At 48.1% G+C, this 12,575-nt stretch overlaps 1 protein-coding gene across 1 annotated transcript; it reads left to right on the top strand.

Annotated features, from left to right (window-relative positions):
• Positions 1-4,189: 4,189 nt before the first annotated feature.
• On the top strand, positions 4,190-9,821 carry FABP6 (fatty acid binding protein 6). Its single transcript, XM_066277477.1, has 4 exons — positions 4,190-4,385; positions 6,310-6,485; positions 7,713-7,802; positions 9,696-9,821. The coding sequence occupies exons 1-4, from the start codon at positions 4,319-4,321 to the stop codon at positions 9,747-9,749; spliced, it is 387 nt and encodes a 128-aa protein (XP_066133574.1). The 5' UTR covers positions 4,190-4,318; the 3' UTR covers positions 9,750-9,821.
• The last annotated feature ends 2,754 nt before the right edge of the window (positions 9,822-12,575 follow it).

Consider the following 12,575-nt stretch of genomic DNA (forward strand, 5'->3'; position numbering starts at 1 on the left):
TTACCAGCAGCTGGTTCTGGAAAATGATATAGTGGAATATGTGGCTTTCATCTTTACTATACTCTCTTTGAGCTTCTGTCTTTTTATACAGTGAGTATGTCTTAATTTTACAGTTGAAAAGCAAGAGCCTATCGGGGGATTCCAGGTAGCCTTTAGTTTATTGTGTTTTATTTCTCCCAAATTTCCTACTATGAACATTGATTACTTTTATTTATGTATTTATTTTTCTTCCATTACTTTTATAATTAGAAAAAAAATGTTTAAGCTTTTATTTATTGATTTTACAGAGAGAGGAGAGAGAGGGGTGGGGAGCAAGAAGTATCAACTCACAGCTGCTTCACTTCAGTTGTTCATCGACTGGGCCAGCCCAGGGCTTCGACCCGGCGACCTCAGCATTCTAGGTCAACACTTTTATCACTGCACCACCGTAGGTCAGGCTAATTAAAAAATTTTAAATCCTTTCCTCCATTAAGGTTGGTAAAAAGAAAATAGGCCCTGGCTGGTTGGCTCAGTGGTAGAGCATTGGCCTGGCGTGCGGGAGTCCCGGGTTCGATTCCCGGCCAGGGCACACAGGAGAAGCGCCCATCTGCTTCTCCACCCCTCCCCCTCTCCTTCCTCTCTGTTTCTCTCTTCCCTTCCCACAGCCAAGGCTGCATTGGAGCAAAGTTTGCCCGGTCGCTGAGGATGGCTCTGTGGCCTCTGCCTCAGGCGCTAGGATGGTTCTGATTGTAGCAGAGCGACGCCCCAGATGGGCACAGCATCGCCCCCTGATGGGCATGCCAGATGGATCCCGGTCGGGCACATGCGGGAGTCTGTCTGACTGTCTCTGTTTCCAACTTCAGAAAAATACAAAAAAATAAAAAAATAAAAAAAATAAATAGGTTCTCAAAATGGTACAGTTTATGATGTTCCTGGGCAGAACATTTGGGGAAAGTACTAAAGATTTTTTCCCCTAAAGATGTTTTTCCTAAAGCTGTTTTAAACATTGCAGCCCAAGGCCTGACCTGTGGTGGCACAGTGGATACAGCATCGACCTGGAACGCTGAGGTCGCCAGTTCGAAACCCCAGGCTTGCTTGGTCAAGGCATATATGGGAGTTGATGCTTCCTGTTCTGCCCCCCCCTCCTCTCTCCCTCTCTCTCTCTCTCTCTCTCTCTCTAAAATGAATAAATAAAATCTTATAAAAAACACATACACCCATTGCGTCCCAAGAAATTTAGCACCCAGGCAAGGTGAGTATAAACCAATTTAGTCACAATTTGGCAAAACATGCTAAGAGCTCTAACAATGTTCCAGATCCCATAACTCTGTAATCCCAACCTGGGGCTTTTGCTCAAGAAAATGCTAAAAACAAAAAAAAATCCTACATAAAGAAGCTCACTGTGGCCTGGCATTTAATGGGGTAAGCTAGGATCCCCCTAAAAGTCCAACAGCAAACGTTATGTAGCCATTTCTGACAACATGCCAGCTTTACAGAAACATGGGACTGTGTCCACAAAGTACTGCTGAGCAAAGAAAAACAGAATGGAATATTGCATTCACTTGGAGATTATGGCTATTATATATCTTTTATAGTTAGAGTCAGTGAAAAGAAAGCAAGGATGAGAGAGGAGGAGGGAAAAGAGTGAGAGAGGGAGGGCGAGGAAAAAAAAAAAAAGTGGCCTGACCAAGTGGTGGCGCAGTGGATAGAGCGTCAGACTGGGATGCGGAGGACCCAGGTTCGAAACCCCGAGGTCGCCAGCTTGAGTGTGGGCTCATCTGGTTTGAGTAAGACTCACCAGCTTGAGCCCAAGGTCACTGGCTTGAGGAAGGGGTCACTTGGTCTGCTGTAGCCCCCTGGTCAGGACACATATGAGAAACCAATAAATGAACAACTAAGGTGTTGCAACGAAGAATTGTTGCTTCTCATCTCTCTCCCTTTGGGTCTGTCTGTCCCTATCTGTCCCTCTCTCTCTCCCTGTCACACATACAAACACTCACACACAAATAATAAATAAATAAAAAGTAACAATGTTAGTGTAATAAGATTATAGAGAATTTTGGAAATGTTTTTAAATGATGTTGAAAGTTGCTTTGGTAGTAAATAGGAACTATACATAGGAGCTCTGTGACTTTGGGCAAGTTTCTTAACTTCTGTGAAGCTCAGTTTCCTCCTTGGCAAAATGGGACAATAATTGTGCCTACTTCATAGAGTTGTTTTGAAAATTAAATGAGGTAATCCATGAAAAGCACTCAGCATTGTGCCCAATGCATACTCAACACTCAATAAAAGTTAGTGACTATTGTCATTGTTATTCCATCATTATTATCAATGAGGGGAAATTCTCATATGCTCTAGGTACGAACATAAACTGTTAATACCTTTCAGAAAGGCAGTAGAGTAATAGATATAAACATTTTAGATACAAAAACACTTTGTTCCAGGAACCTCATGTCTAAGAACTCATCCTTAGCAAATAATCTCAGTAAATCAATCTAATGTGTACACCAAGAGGTGTAAATGAGATGTGAATGAGAATCACAGAGTTATTTATAAAAGAGAGAGACTGGAAACAATCTAAAGACCCAGCAATAGCTATATGAGTTATGGAACATGCATACAATAAAATACTCTGGAGCTGTCAAGAAGAATACGAGCCCTTGCTGGATAGCTCAGTTGGTTAGAGCATTGTCCCGAAGTGCAGAGGTTGTCAGTTCGATCCCTGGTCAGAGGACATACAGGAATAGATTGAATTCCTGTCTCTCTCTCTCTCCCTTCCTCTCTAAAAATAAATTAAAAAAAAAAGAATATGATACACCTTTATGTAATGATAGACATGAGGTATAGGTTATTAAACAATATAATCTCATTTATATAAGAAAGTGTAGGTGTGTTAAAAGTCTAGAAGGATAGATAGAAACTGTTATCAAAGGCTGTCTCTGCTAGGACTGTCAGTTGCTCTGAATTATGAAATTTTAATATACTATATAATCTAGCATCAGAAAAGCCATGATGATGATGATGATGATGATGATGTGTGTGTTGGGGGTGGTTTGATGTGTGTGTGTATGGTTTTTTTTGTTTTTTTTAAATAAGACCCCTGGCTGGGTAAGAACTTTCAAGATTGGAGATTAAAGAACAGCAATATGTGGCAAAGTTAGTCTCACTGGTTTAGAAACCACCGAGTCCCAGCTCAGGGGTTAGCAACTGTGGGGAATTCTGCTTTGGATAGAAATAAGGAGGATTCATGGAGAGCGGACTCTGAAAAGAGAGACTTGCAAACTTTCCTTAGGAACAAGAAGGATGAGGGCCTTCGCAGTGCTTCAGGCTTTGTATTGTCTATCTGTTGGGTCCACAAGACCACAAGACTGTCCTGCAAGACAGACAGGGCAGGAGTTATCACCCAGGACATGGGTGTAAAGTGGTGCCAGGAGACAGACAGGAACACAGAAGTCAGGAGTCTAACCTCCTAGCCCTCCCAGCTGCGAAGCTCGAACGAAGTCAAGTACATCAAGCTCCTTGCGCATGCCTGCCCAACGGGTCTTCATGCGCCCGGCACCTCCTCTTCCAGGAGGGCTCCCTGGGTCCATAGGCTACTGCTTTATGCTGCTTGCAATCTCTGTACCCTTTTTTGTATCTATTCTTCTTCAAGTACTCTTTGCTGCAGCCAAATTCATTGCTTCCTTTCATCCTGGCCCTTTCCACCTTCGTCACAGTGTTCCCTTATCCTAGTATGCTGTTTCCTTATGTTCTTAGCCTCTTCCAATCATACTGCTTGTCCCAACATCCTTCAAGATCGTAACAAATGCCTTCTACATAAGATGCACCAGTCACCTGGACACATCTGCATTTCCCTCGGGACACAGCACGTCCTGCTTGCATCCGAGTTCTTTGCAGGTGTGTTCTGTCTCTGGACCAGAGTGGAAGCTCTCTTGGGGAGGATGTATGTCTCATTCAGTGTCTCCTCGGTGCTGTCCCACACAGGAGGGGCTCCATGCATTCTGGTCGATGACTGGGGGTGAAAGAATAAGTGAGGGATGATGAGTGTGAATGGAGGGCAGGGTATGGGCAGATCCCTGTGGCAGTGCTGAAAATGGCAATGGGATTGCAGCCAGCACCTCCCTGGGTGAATAATCTCAGGGCTCGGCTCCTCCAGGCCCTGCCCACATCATAAAACATCAAGCACTTCCTCTTCAGGGGGCAGGAGGGAGAAGTGGGGTGACTTAGGGGCTGAGCCTCAGCATCTGGGAAGGTTTATAAGTTGGGGCATCAAGCCCTTCAGCACCAGGAACCTTCTTCTTCATCCCCTTGCTCCCTGGACTTCAAGTCTTCCAGCAGCATGGCCTTCAACGGCAAGTACGAGATCGAGAGTGAGAAGAATTACGATGAGTTCATGAAGCGCCTTGGTGAGTGGAGTCCTAAGTACACCTTCCCTGGACTGGTCTGCAACAACCAGCACTAGTCCAGCAATCCAGATTTCTGGGGTAAAGTGGGACAGGACTTCATTTATTCATTCATTCACTCCCTCATTTGTTGAGCACTATTCTGTCTCAGGGCTAAGAAGAACCATAAAGACTCTCTGATTTTAAATCATTTAGGGAATATTAGTATTTCCAATTTACTGATAGAAAATGTGAGGCCCAGAGAAGGTGAGTTACTAGTCCAGGGTCACACAGCCAGAAGTTGGTGAAGTAGAGGCTTGACTGGTTTATTCATTCAAACAGTTATTGAACACCTACTATGTGCAAGGGCCAACCCGCTGTAACCGATGGGACATCTCAGCTCTTGCCCAAGGTTACACTGTAAATCACTGGCAGCGGTATTAGAACCCAGGACCTTATGAGGAGATGATGGGTGGTATTACCATATCCTGCCCTGTCAGAGGCAGATTAAGGTCAGTTGAGGCCCCTTGTCATTAGAAAAAAGTGTAAAGTTGGGGTTTTGTGGGGCCCTTTGGAAGTCAGGGCCCAGGGTGCACACCTAGAGCACCCGCCATTAAATCCACCCCTGGGCCTTGTAAAAGGTGACCAAGGAATTAGCAGAGACTAGGTGTGATGAGCTACTCATTGATTCAGTCATTCAATAAACAAAGGCTTCTTACTATGTTAGGCTCTGTGGGCAGAGAGATCAAAGACCTCACACCTCTTACTGATTGATTTGCAACACTGGTTTTGGGGAACCAGTGAGACTGTGAACTTGACAATCCTGCAGAAATCGTGGTGCTCTATCTAAGTCTGCAGCAGTGCAACTGTCAGGGAATCAGAAGACAGCCCCAGGGACCAGTGCCCTCTGTCCTGGTGTCAGAGAGGCCCCAAGAGCAGTGCCTGTGGAACCTGGGACCCTGGGAGGCAAAAGCCCTTCCAAGTCAGTTCTTAGGAGTAGCCCTGAAGGAACAGTGACTTGGCCTCCCCTGTAACAGTCTAGTGTGGCATTAGAAGTAAGCCAGTCTCAGTTCCAGACCTGATGCTGTGTGGACCCGCCACTGAGATGCTGGGAGGCCCCTTTCCTGCTGGGGATCTTCCTAACCTGTGAAAGAAGAGCCACAGAAGACAGTCTTGAGGGTTCCCAGGTCCTCCTCATTTCAGAACTTTGTGAGCTTGGCAAGTTTCCATTACATTTATGTTATGTTACTAGTAGAATAGCTATTATTATTATTATTATTATTATTATTATATATTTTTTTGTATTTCTCTGAAGCTGGAAATGGGGAGAGACAGTCAGACAGACTCCTGTATGCGCCTGACCAGGATCCACCCGGCACGCCCACCAGGGGGCGATGCTCTGCCCCTCCGGGGCGTTGCTCTGTCGCGACCAGAGCCACTCTAGTGCCTGGGGCAGAGGCCAAGGAGCCATCCCCAGCGCCCGGGTCAACTTTGCTCCAATGGAGCCTTGGCTGCAGGAGGGGAAGAGAGAGACAGAGAGGAAGGAGAGGGGGAGGGGTGGAGAAGCAGATGGGCGCTTCTCCTGTGTGCCCTGGCCGGGAATCGAACCCGGGTCTTCTGCACGCCAGGCCGACACTCTACCACTGAGCCAACCGGCCAGGGCAAGAATAGCTATTATTTATTGAGTGTCAACTATATGTCACGAGCTTTACAAGACACACTTGAATCCCTGAAACAGCTCTGTGAAATGGGCCTTTTTATCCCCATTTTATGGATTAAAACACTGAGGCTTGGAGAGGTACTTGCCTAAGCTCCATGGCTCATGGTAGAAATGAAATTTGAGCTGTTAACTGTCAGGGTAGCCTGCCCCAGCGGAGGCTGGCTTTTTCCCAAAGCCACAGGTTGAAAGCAGGTCTCACATGGCCCTTCTGCTTGTCCCCTGGGCCAGGGCTCCCCAGTGATGCAATTGAAAAGGGCCGTAACTTCAAGATCATCACAGAGGTCAAGCAGGATGGGCAGAACTTCACCTGGTCCCAGCACTACCCCAGCGGTCACTCCATGACCAACAAATTCACCATCGGCAAGGAGTGCGACATGGAGACCATGGGGGGCAAGAAGTTTAAGGTAAGATGGGCTGGCCACTTTTCCCTCCTTCCCCTGGCTTTTGGCTAACTTCTGGGTCTCAAATATGTCTTCTGGGGCTGCTCCACAAGCTGGGGTGTCTTTCTCTAGTCTAGCATTAAGAGCTTGAATTCCCTGGCCATTTAACCACTACTGGGTTTTAAGGGTATCGTCAATAATAAACAGTATAATGATAATAAACATCGTTAACATTTGCTGAGCTTAATATAAGCTATAGTTGCTGAATAGTCACAGGTTAATGCAGTTAGTCCTAGGCGGCCACTACAATTATTACCGATTTCGGGGTGGGGGAGTTGGTCTGAGCCATGGGATGAAGTAGCTCGCCCCAATTACACAGCAGGGGCAGGCCTGCAAAACCCAAGCAGCCTGGCTCCACCCTGGACAGTCCAGAGAGTAATAGCCCAGGCCCCAGAACCAGGCTCATCTGGATTTGAAACTGCAATATTAGGGAGCAAAGAAGTGAAAGGTGGTGTTTGTCCTCATCCTACCCAGGCTGGTCCCTCAGGGCATTTACCCATTCGGGTCCCTTCCAGAGCCCCAACCATGACCATGAGTACTTTGCTCCTCAAGCTGCCAATGTGGAGAATAAGTCATAATGTTCATATCTGCCACTTAGGCCTTTTAAAAATTTAACGATCTCTCATGATGTCATTCCAGGTCAGCACATACTAATTTGCCTTATTCTTTTTAATAGCCACACAGTATCCTAAGTATGGAAGTTGCTGTCACTCATTTAACACACCCTCACTGATAGACATTTAGGTTCTTTACCAGGGGATAGCCTAGGTGCAATATTCAGAATGAAGGTTTACTATTACAAACAATGCTACAATGCACGCCTTAGATGACATCATCACAACTCTAACAATGATCACAAGTAACCCCGCAGTTAGCACGGAGGCTCACCACGTGCCTGGCACTGTTCTGAGCACTTCATGTATGCCCTATTAAATCCCTACTCCTCACAACAACTCCATGAAGAGGGTTTAGTTACTAACCCGTTTTAGTCATGCACGGCTGAGGCACAGCAAGGCTGAGTGGCTTGTGCAGGTAATCTGTATCTTTGGTTTATGTAATCGCATACCCACAAGGCACATTAATTCCTAGGGAGGACTGCGGGGGCGTCAGGCAGGCCCGTCACCCCTCAGGGGCTGGCCTGCATTTGGGGGCCTCAACCAACTGAGACCCAGCGTTATGCTTCTCTTTCAGGCCACTGTGCAGATGGAGGGCGGAAAGGTGGTGGTGGATTTCCCCAACTATCACCAGACCTCGGAGATCGTGGGTGACAAGCTGGTGGAGGTGAGTGTCCTGCCGGGTCTCAGGAGGACTGGAGTGTTTTTTCTGCCCCAGGCATGGCCCCTGAGAGGCGGTCCTCTGGGAAGCTGGCTTTATAAGCACATCCTGTGTGCCAGGCCCCATGCTCTCATTTGATCTTCACAATAACCCTGGGAGTTAGGGATTTTTCATCTCCATTTTACAGATGAGGAACTGAGGCTCAGGGAGGCTAAGTGATTAGCAGGAAGGCATACAGCTTTGATGACAGGGGTGGGATTTGTGACTCTGGTGCCCATGCTCAGCGACCTCAGAGGCCCAAGTTGGGAACCCTGTGGGACCCCTCCCAGAGTGTCAATGAAGGACAAGTCCAGGTGAACCCTGCAAGGACCACCAGCACTCTGCTCCTTGAAGACTTCAGGCTCTTCCTGCTGGATCTTCTGATTCTTCTTTTTTCGAGAAGGCTGGAAATTTGCACTTCTTTGTGAAATCTCCAGTTTATTAAATGTTGGCAATTAATTAAAACGTTTTTAAAAAATACACACACCTGGCCCTGGCCGGTTGGCTCAGTGGTAGAGCGTTGGCCTGGCATGCAGGAGTCCTGGGTTCGATTCCCAGCCAGTGCACACAGGAGAAGTGCCCATCTGCTTCTCCACCCCTCCCCTTCTCCTTCCTCTCTGTCTCTCTCTTCCCCTCCCACAGCCGAGGCTCCATTGGAGCAAAGTTGGCTCGGGCGCTGAGGATGGCTCTGTGGCCTCTACCTCAGGCGCTAGAATGGCTCTGATTGCAGCAGAGCGACGCCCCAGATGGCGGAGCATCACCCCCTGGTGGGCATGCCGGGTGGATCCCGGTCAGGCGCATGTGGGAGTCTGTCTGACTGCCTCCCCGTTTCTGGCTTTGGGAAAAAAAAATACACACACCTGTGACTGACCTCTCCCACACTTGGCGCTCTGTAACATAGGTTGGAGGTGTTGTCCTGGGAGGCCCTTCATCTAGCTTCCATTTCTACTCCCCCCACCTCCCAAACACGGGTGACGTTAGAAGGAAGAGCTTGCTGCTTTCCTCTGCTGGATATTAAGGCCAACTTATGACACATGCACATCATATGACAGCAGGTCTCAGTGGCCTCGAGCCCAGGACACTGAAGACATGGGGCCTCCACTGAACAGTATCCTCTATTTTTTTATTTATTCATTTTTTAGAGAGGAGAGAGAAGGGTAGAGAGAGAGAGAGAGAGAGATGGAGAGATGGAGAGAGAGAAGAGAGAGGGAGAGAGAGGAGAGAGAGACAGAGAGAGGGAAGGGGGGAGGAGCTGGAAGCATCAACTCCCATATGTGCCTTGACCAGGCAAGCCCAGGGTTTCGAACCGGCGACCTCAGCATTTCCAGGTCGACGCTTTATCCACTGCGCCACCACAGGTCAGGCTGAACAGTATCCTCTTGCCTGCCTCTTCCATAAAGCCTTCTGCTTCCTGAAGGCAGGGACCCCATCTGTCCATCACCGAGCACAGGTGTCCCTTAAGTACCTAATGGTGCAGAGTTTGAGTGTGACCTCTTGACCTTGGTGAGTTACGTGACTTCTCTAAACTTCAGTTTTCTCATTTGTACAATGGGGACAACCTCACAGTATTGTTGGGAGGATTCAAGGGGATAATGCAAAGGAAGTGCCTGGTCTGGTGGACTGAAATGAACAGAGAGGTGGCAAGTTATCTTGCAAAGACTCACCTGCCGAGCGAGTACTTCCACTACATTGAGTCTGCACAGTGATTCCTGTAACCAGCTGGGAAACAGGCTTAGAGAAGTGATACAACTGATCCATTTCTACTCAGGGCTGGGAATGGAGGCCAGTCTTTGGTCCGCTGTGCCCCATGATCACCCTGGGGTCCCTGCACTGAATCCTCGTTCTGGCTGCTTCTTTCAGATCTCCACCATCGGGGGCGTGACCTATGAGCGTGTGAGCAAGAGGCTGGCCTGAGCAAGCAGGCAGGGCCCCGAAGCGGCTTCAAAGCCACCAATAAAGCTGGTCCAAGAACAGATATTCTGCCCACTCCAGAGCCTCTTTGTCTTTTTCTTGTGTCGTGGCGGCAGTTTCTGGCTGGGTGAGGGTGGGAAACCCTTGAGGATGGCTACACAGGTCCCACCTTGGTTCTGAGATCCCTGTGGGATCTGTGTCATGGCACAGGGAGCCTTGAATGAGGACTGAATACTCCTGAGCCCCTGCAAAGGGGCCAAAGGCGGTGTGCTCTAAGCATGGTGGGCACAATTCTGTGGACCCCACACCCCACTCTACCACCCACCACTGTGTGAGTGGAGGTAATCCTTTCAAGAGACAAATGTCACCCAGAGGGCTGACACATAAACTCTGAGATGGGCTCCAGGACAAACATATCAGAACTGGTGTGTGTGTGAAATGGGGGAGGGGGAATGACACTTCCCAGAAAGTCCCCCACTGCCCGGACCCAAAGCTGCACAGACACTGGATGGACACACCCGGCTTAGCTGAAAAGGTGTTCCAGCACGTCCCTGGCTCTGCCACTAACTTCCTGTGCAGCTGTTCCTTTGGACCGCAGTCCACCTACTGGCCAGGAGGACCAATGAGGGAAAGAGGAAAAGTGACAGACCATCAGGTGGCCAAGAGGCAATGAGAATGACAGGAAAGGACTGGGGTGTCATGGTTTGGGATCAGTAGCTTGGGCAGGAGGGCCTGGGAGAAGCTGCAGTGGGCTGGAAAGGTGGTTGGAAGGTCACTCCGATCCCCTGGTGGGTCGTGGAGCCCCGAGTCAGGAAGGATTCTGAGGCAGCGTTTGGATTTGGCAGATGTCCCTGCCTGGTGACTGCGTCTGCCCAGGGCTTGGGAGTGAGAATGGAAGGCCCATTTAGTTGTTCCATTTGGCTATGCATTCACTGGCTGCTTCTCATATGTGCCCTGACCAAAGGATCCAACCCGTCAGCTTGCGCTGGGATGCTCTATCCACTGAGCCACCCAGCCAGGGCCTATAGCATCATTTCTAAACATGAAAAGCCAATATCATTTGCCATAAATAAAACTATTGAAAAAGTTGAAACTGAACCTTGTTGATTTCAAGCTCTATTCTGTTGCCTGCCCAAAACCCTGAGCCTGAGACTTCCCTATGTGAAAGGGAGACAAGAGATCCAAAGTTACGATAGCACCCAGTGGGAAGCTTCCTTCTTGACGATGAAAATTACTTCAAAACTACTGAAAAGGGAAGGCTATAGAAGTCCCCCCTTATCCGTGGGGAATATGTTCCGAGAACACCCCCCCCCAGGGGATGCCGGAAGCTGCAGATAGTACTGAACCCGATACATACTGTTTTTTCCCATGATAAAGTTTAATTTATAAATTAGGCACAGTGAGAGATTAATAATATATAATAACACTGAACAATTATAATGTAGTGAATGTGGTCTCTCTTTCTCAAAATACCTCATTGTGGACTGTACTCACCCTTTTTCTTGGGAAGATGTGAGATTACACCAACGTGAGAGAGACGGGAATGACGTAGGTGGTGACGTAGCGTTTGGCTACGAGGGACCTCCTGCCCACACGTAACAAGCACCTTACGGCTTCTCTGTGGCAATATTCACTACTCCTCAGCTTTCCGGCCATGCCGAAGGAAAATAAAGATTACTTGAACACGAGCCCTGCAACGCGGAGACAGACGATCTGAGAGCCAAGATGGCTGCTGACCGCTACGTCGACGGCGGGGCACGTCGACCGCGCACACACGCTGGACAAAGGGAGGATTCTCGTCCCAGGTGGGAGCCAGCGGGACTCGCGAGATTTCATCACATGCTACTCAGACTGACCCGCAATTTAGAACGTGAATTGTTTATTTCTGGAACTTTCCATGGACTGTTTTGGACTGTGGTTGACCATGGGTAAACAACACTGTGGGAAGTGTAACTGCGGATAAGGAGCTATTGTACTAAGAGTTGAATTATCTCTATTACCTTGAATATACAAACCCCAAATATGGGGCGGGGGGGGGGGTAAGAAATGTCTGTGCACATAGCACGTGCTTAATAAGCACTACTTGACCTGAGAGGTCTTTGCAGCTGGTATAATCTACAGCCTTTCACTCCTGGGGGCCAGCCTGGGCCTGGACAGAGGGCAGGGCCCAGTCCACTGGCAGTCTGTTCCTTGCTTCCCCCCACATTCTGCAACTTGTTTATTTTTCTAAGAACAGCACTTGCGTCCCCCCAACCAAGCCGGGACCCCATGAATTCCATAATTTTGCCAAGACTTTTTGCTAATTAAGTGAACTAGGTGAGCATTAAATTAAGCTAACAGTGTTGCTGTTTCCCCTCCAGACTGAATAATTACTCATAATGAGTTTGAGTAATAAGACTCTAAATAACAGTGAGTTAACCATAATTGGGCTAGAAATTGAGAGAGAGAGAGTGAGAGAGAGAAAGGAAGGGAAGGGGGAGAGGTTATTTTTACTTTGGAAACTGATGGAAGAAATTTTTTTTTTTTTTTTTTTTTTTACAGAGACAGAGAGAGTCAGAGAGAGGGATAGATAGGGACAGACAGGCAGGAATGGAGAGAGATGAGAAGCATCAACCATCAGTTTTTCATTGCGACACCTTAAGTTGTTCATTGATTGCTTTCTCGTATGTGCCTTGACCGTGGTGGGCCTTCAGCAGACCGAGTAACCCCTTGCTCAAGCCAGTGACCTTAGGTCCAAGCTGGTGAGCTTTGCTCAAACCAGATGAGCCCACACCAAGCTGGCGACCTTGGGGTCTCAAACCTGGGTCCTCTGCACCCCAGTCCGACACT

This window comes from Saccopteryx bilineata, chromosome 4, assembly GCF_036850765.1.
Source record: "Saccopteryx bilineata isolate mSacBil1 chromosome 4, mSacBil1_pri_phased_curated, whole genome shotgun sequence".
Classification (NCBI taxonomy): domain Eukaryota; kingdom Metazoa; phylum Chordata; class Mammalia; order Chiroptera; family Emballonuridae; genus Saccopteryx; species Saccopteryx bilineata.

Coding starts and splice junctions, on each gene's coding strand:
- FABP6 (XM_066277477.1), top strand. CDS start 4,319: ATGGCCTTCAACGGCAAGTACGAGATCGAGAGTGAGAAGAATTACGAT. Junction 4,386..6,309: donor TGAGTTCATGAAGCGCCTTG/GTGAGTGGAGTC, acceptor CCCCTGGGCCAG/GGCTCCCCAGTGATGCAATT. Junction 7,803..9,695: donor TGGGTGACAAGCTGGTGGAG/GTGAGTGTCCTG, acceptor TGCTTCTTTCAG/ATCTCCACCATCGGGGGCGT.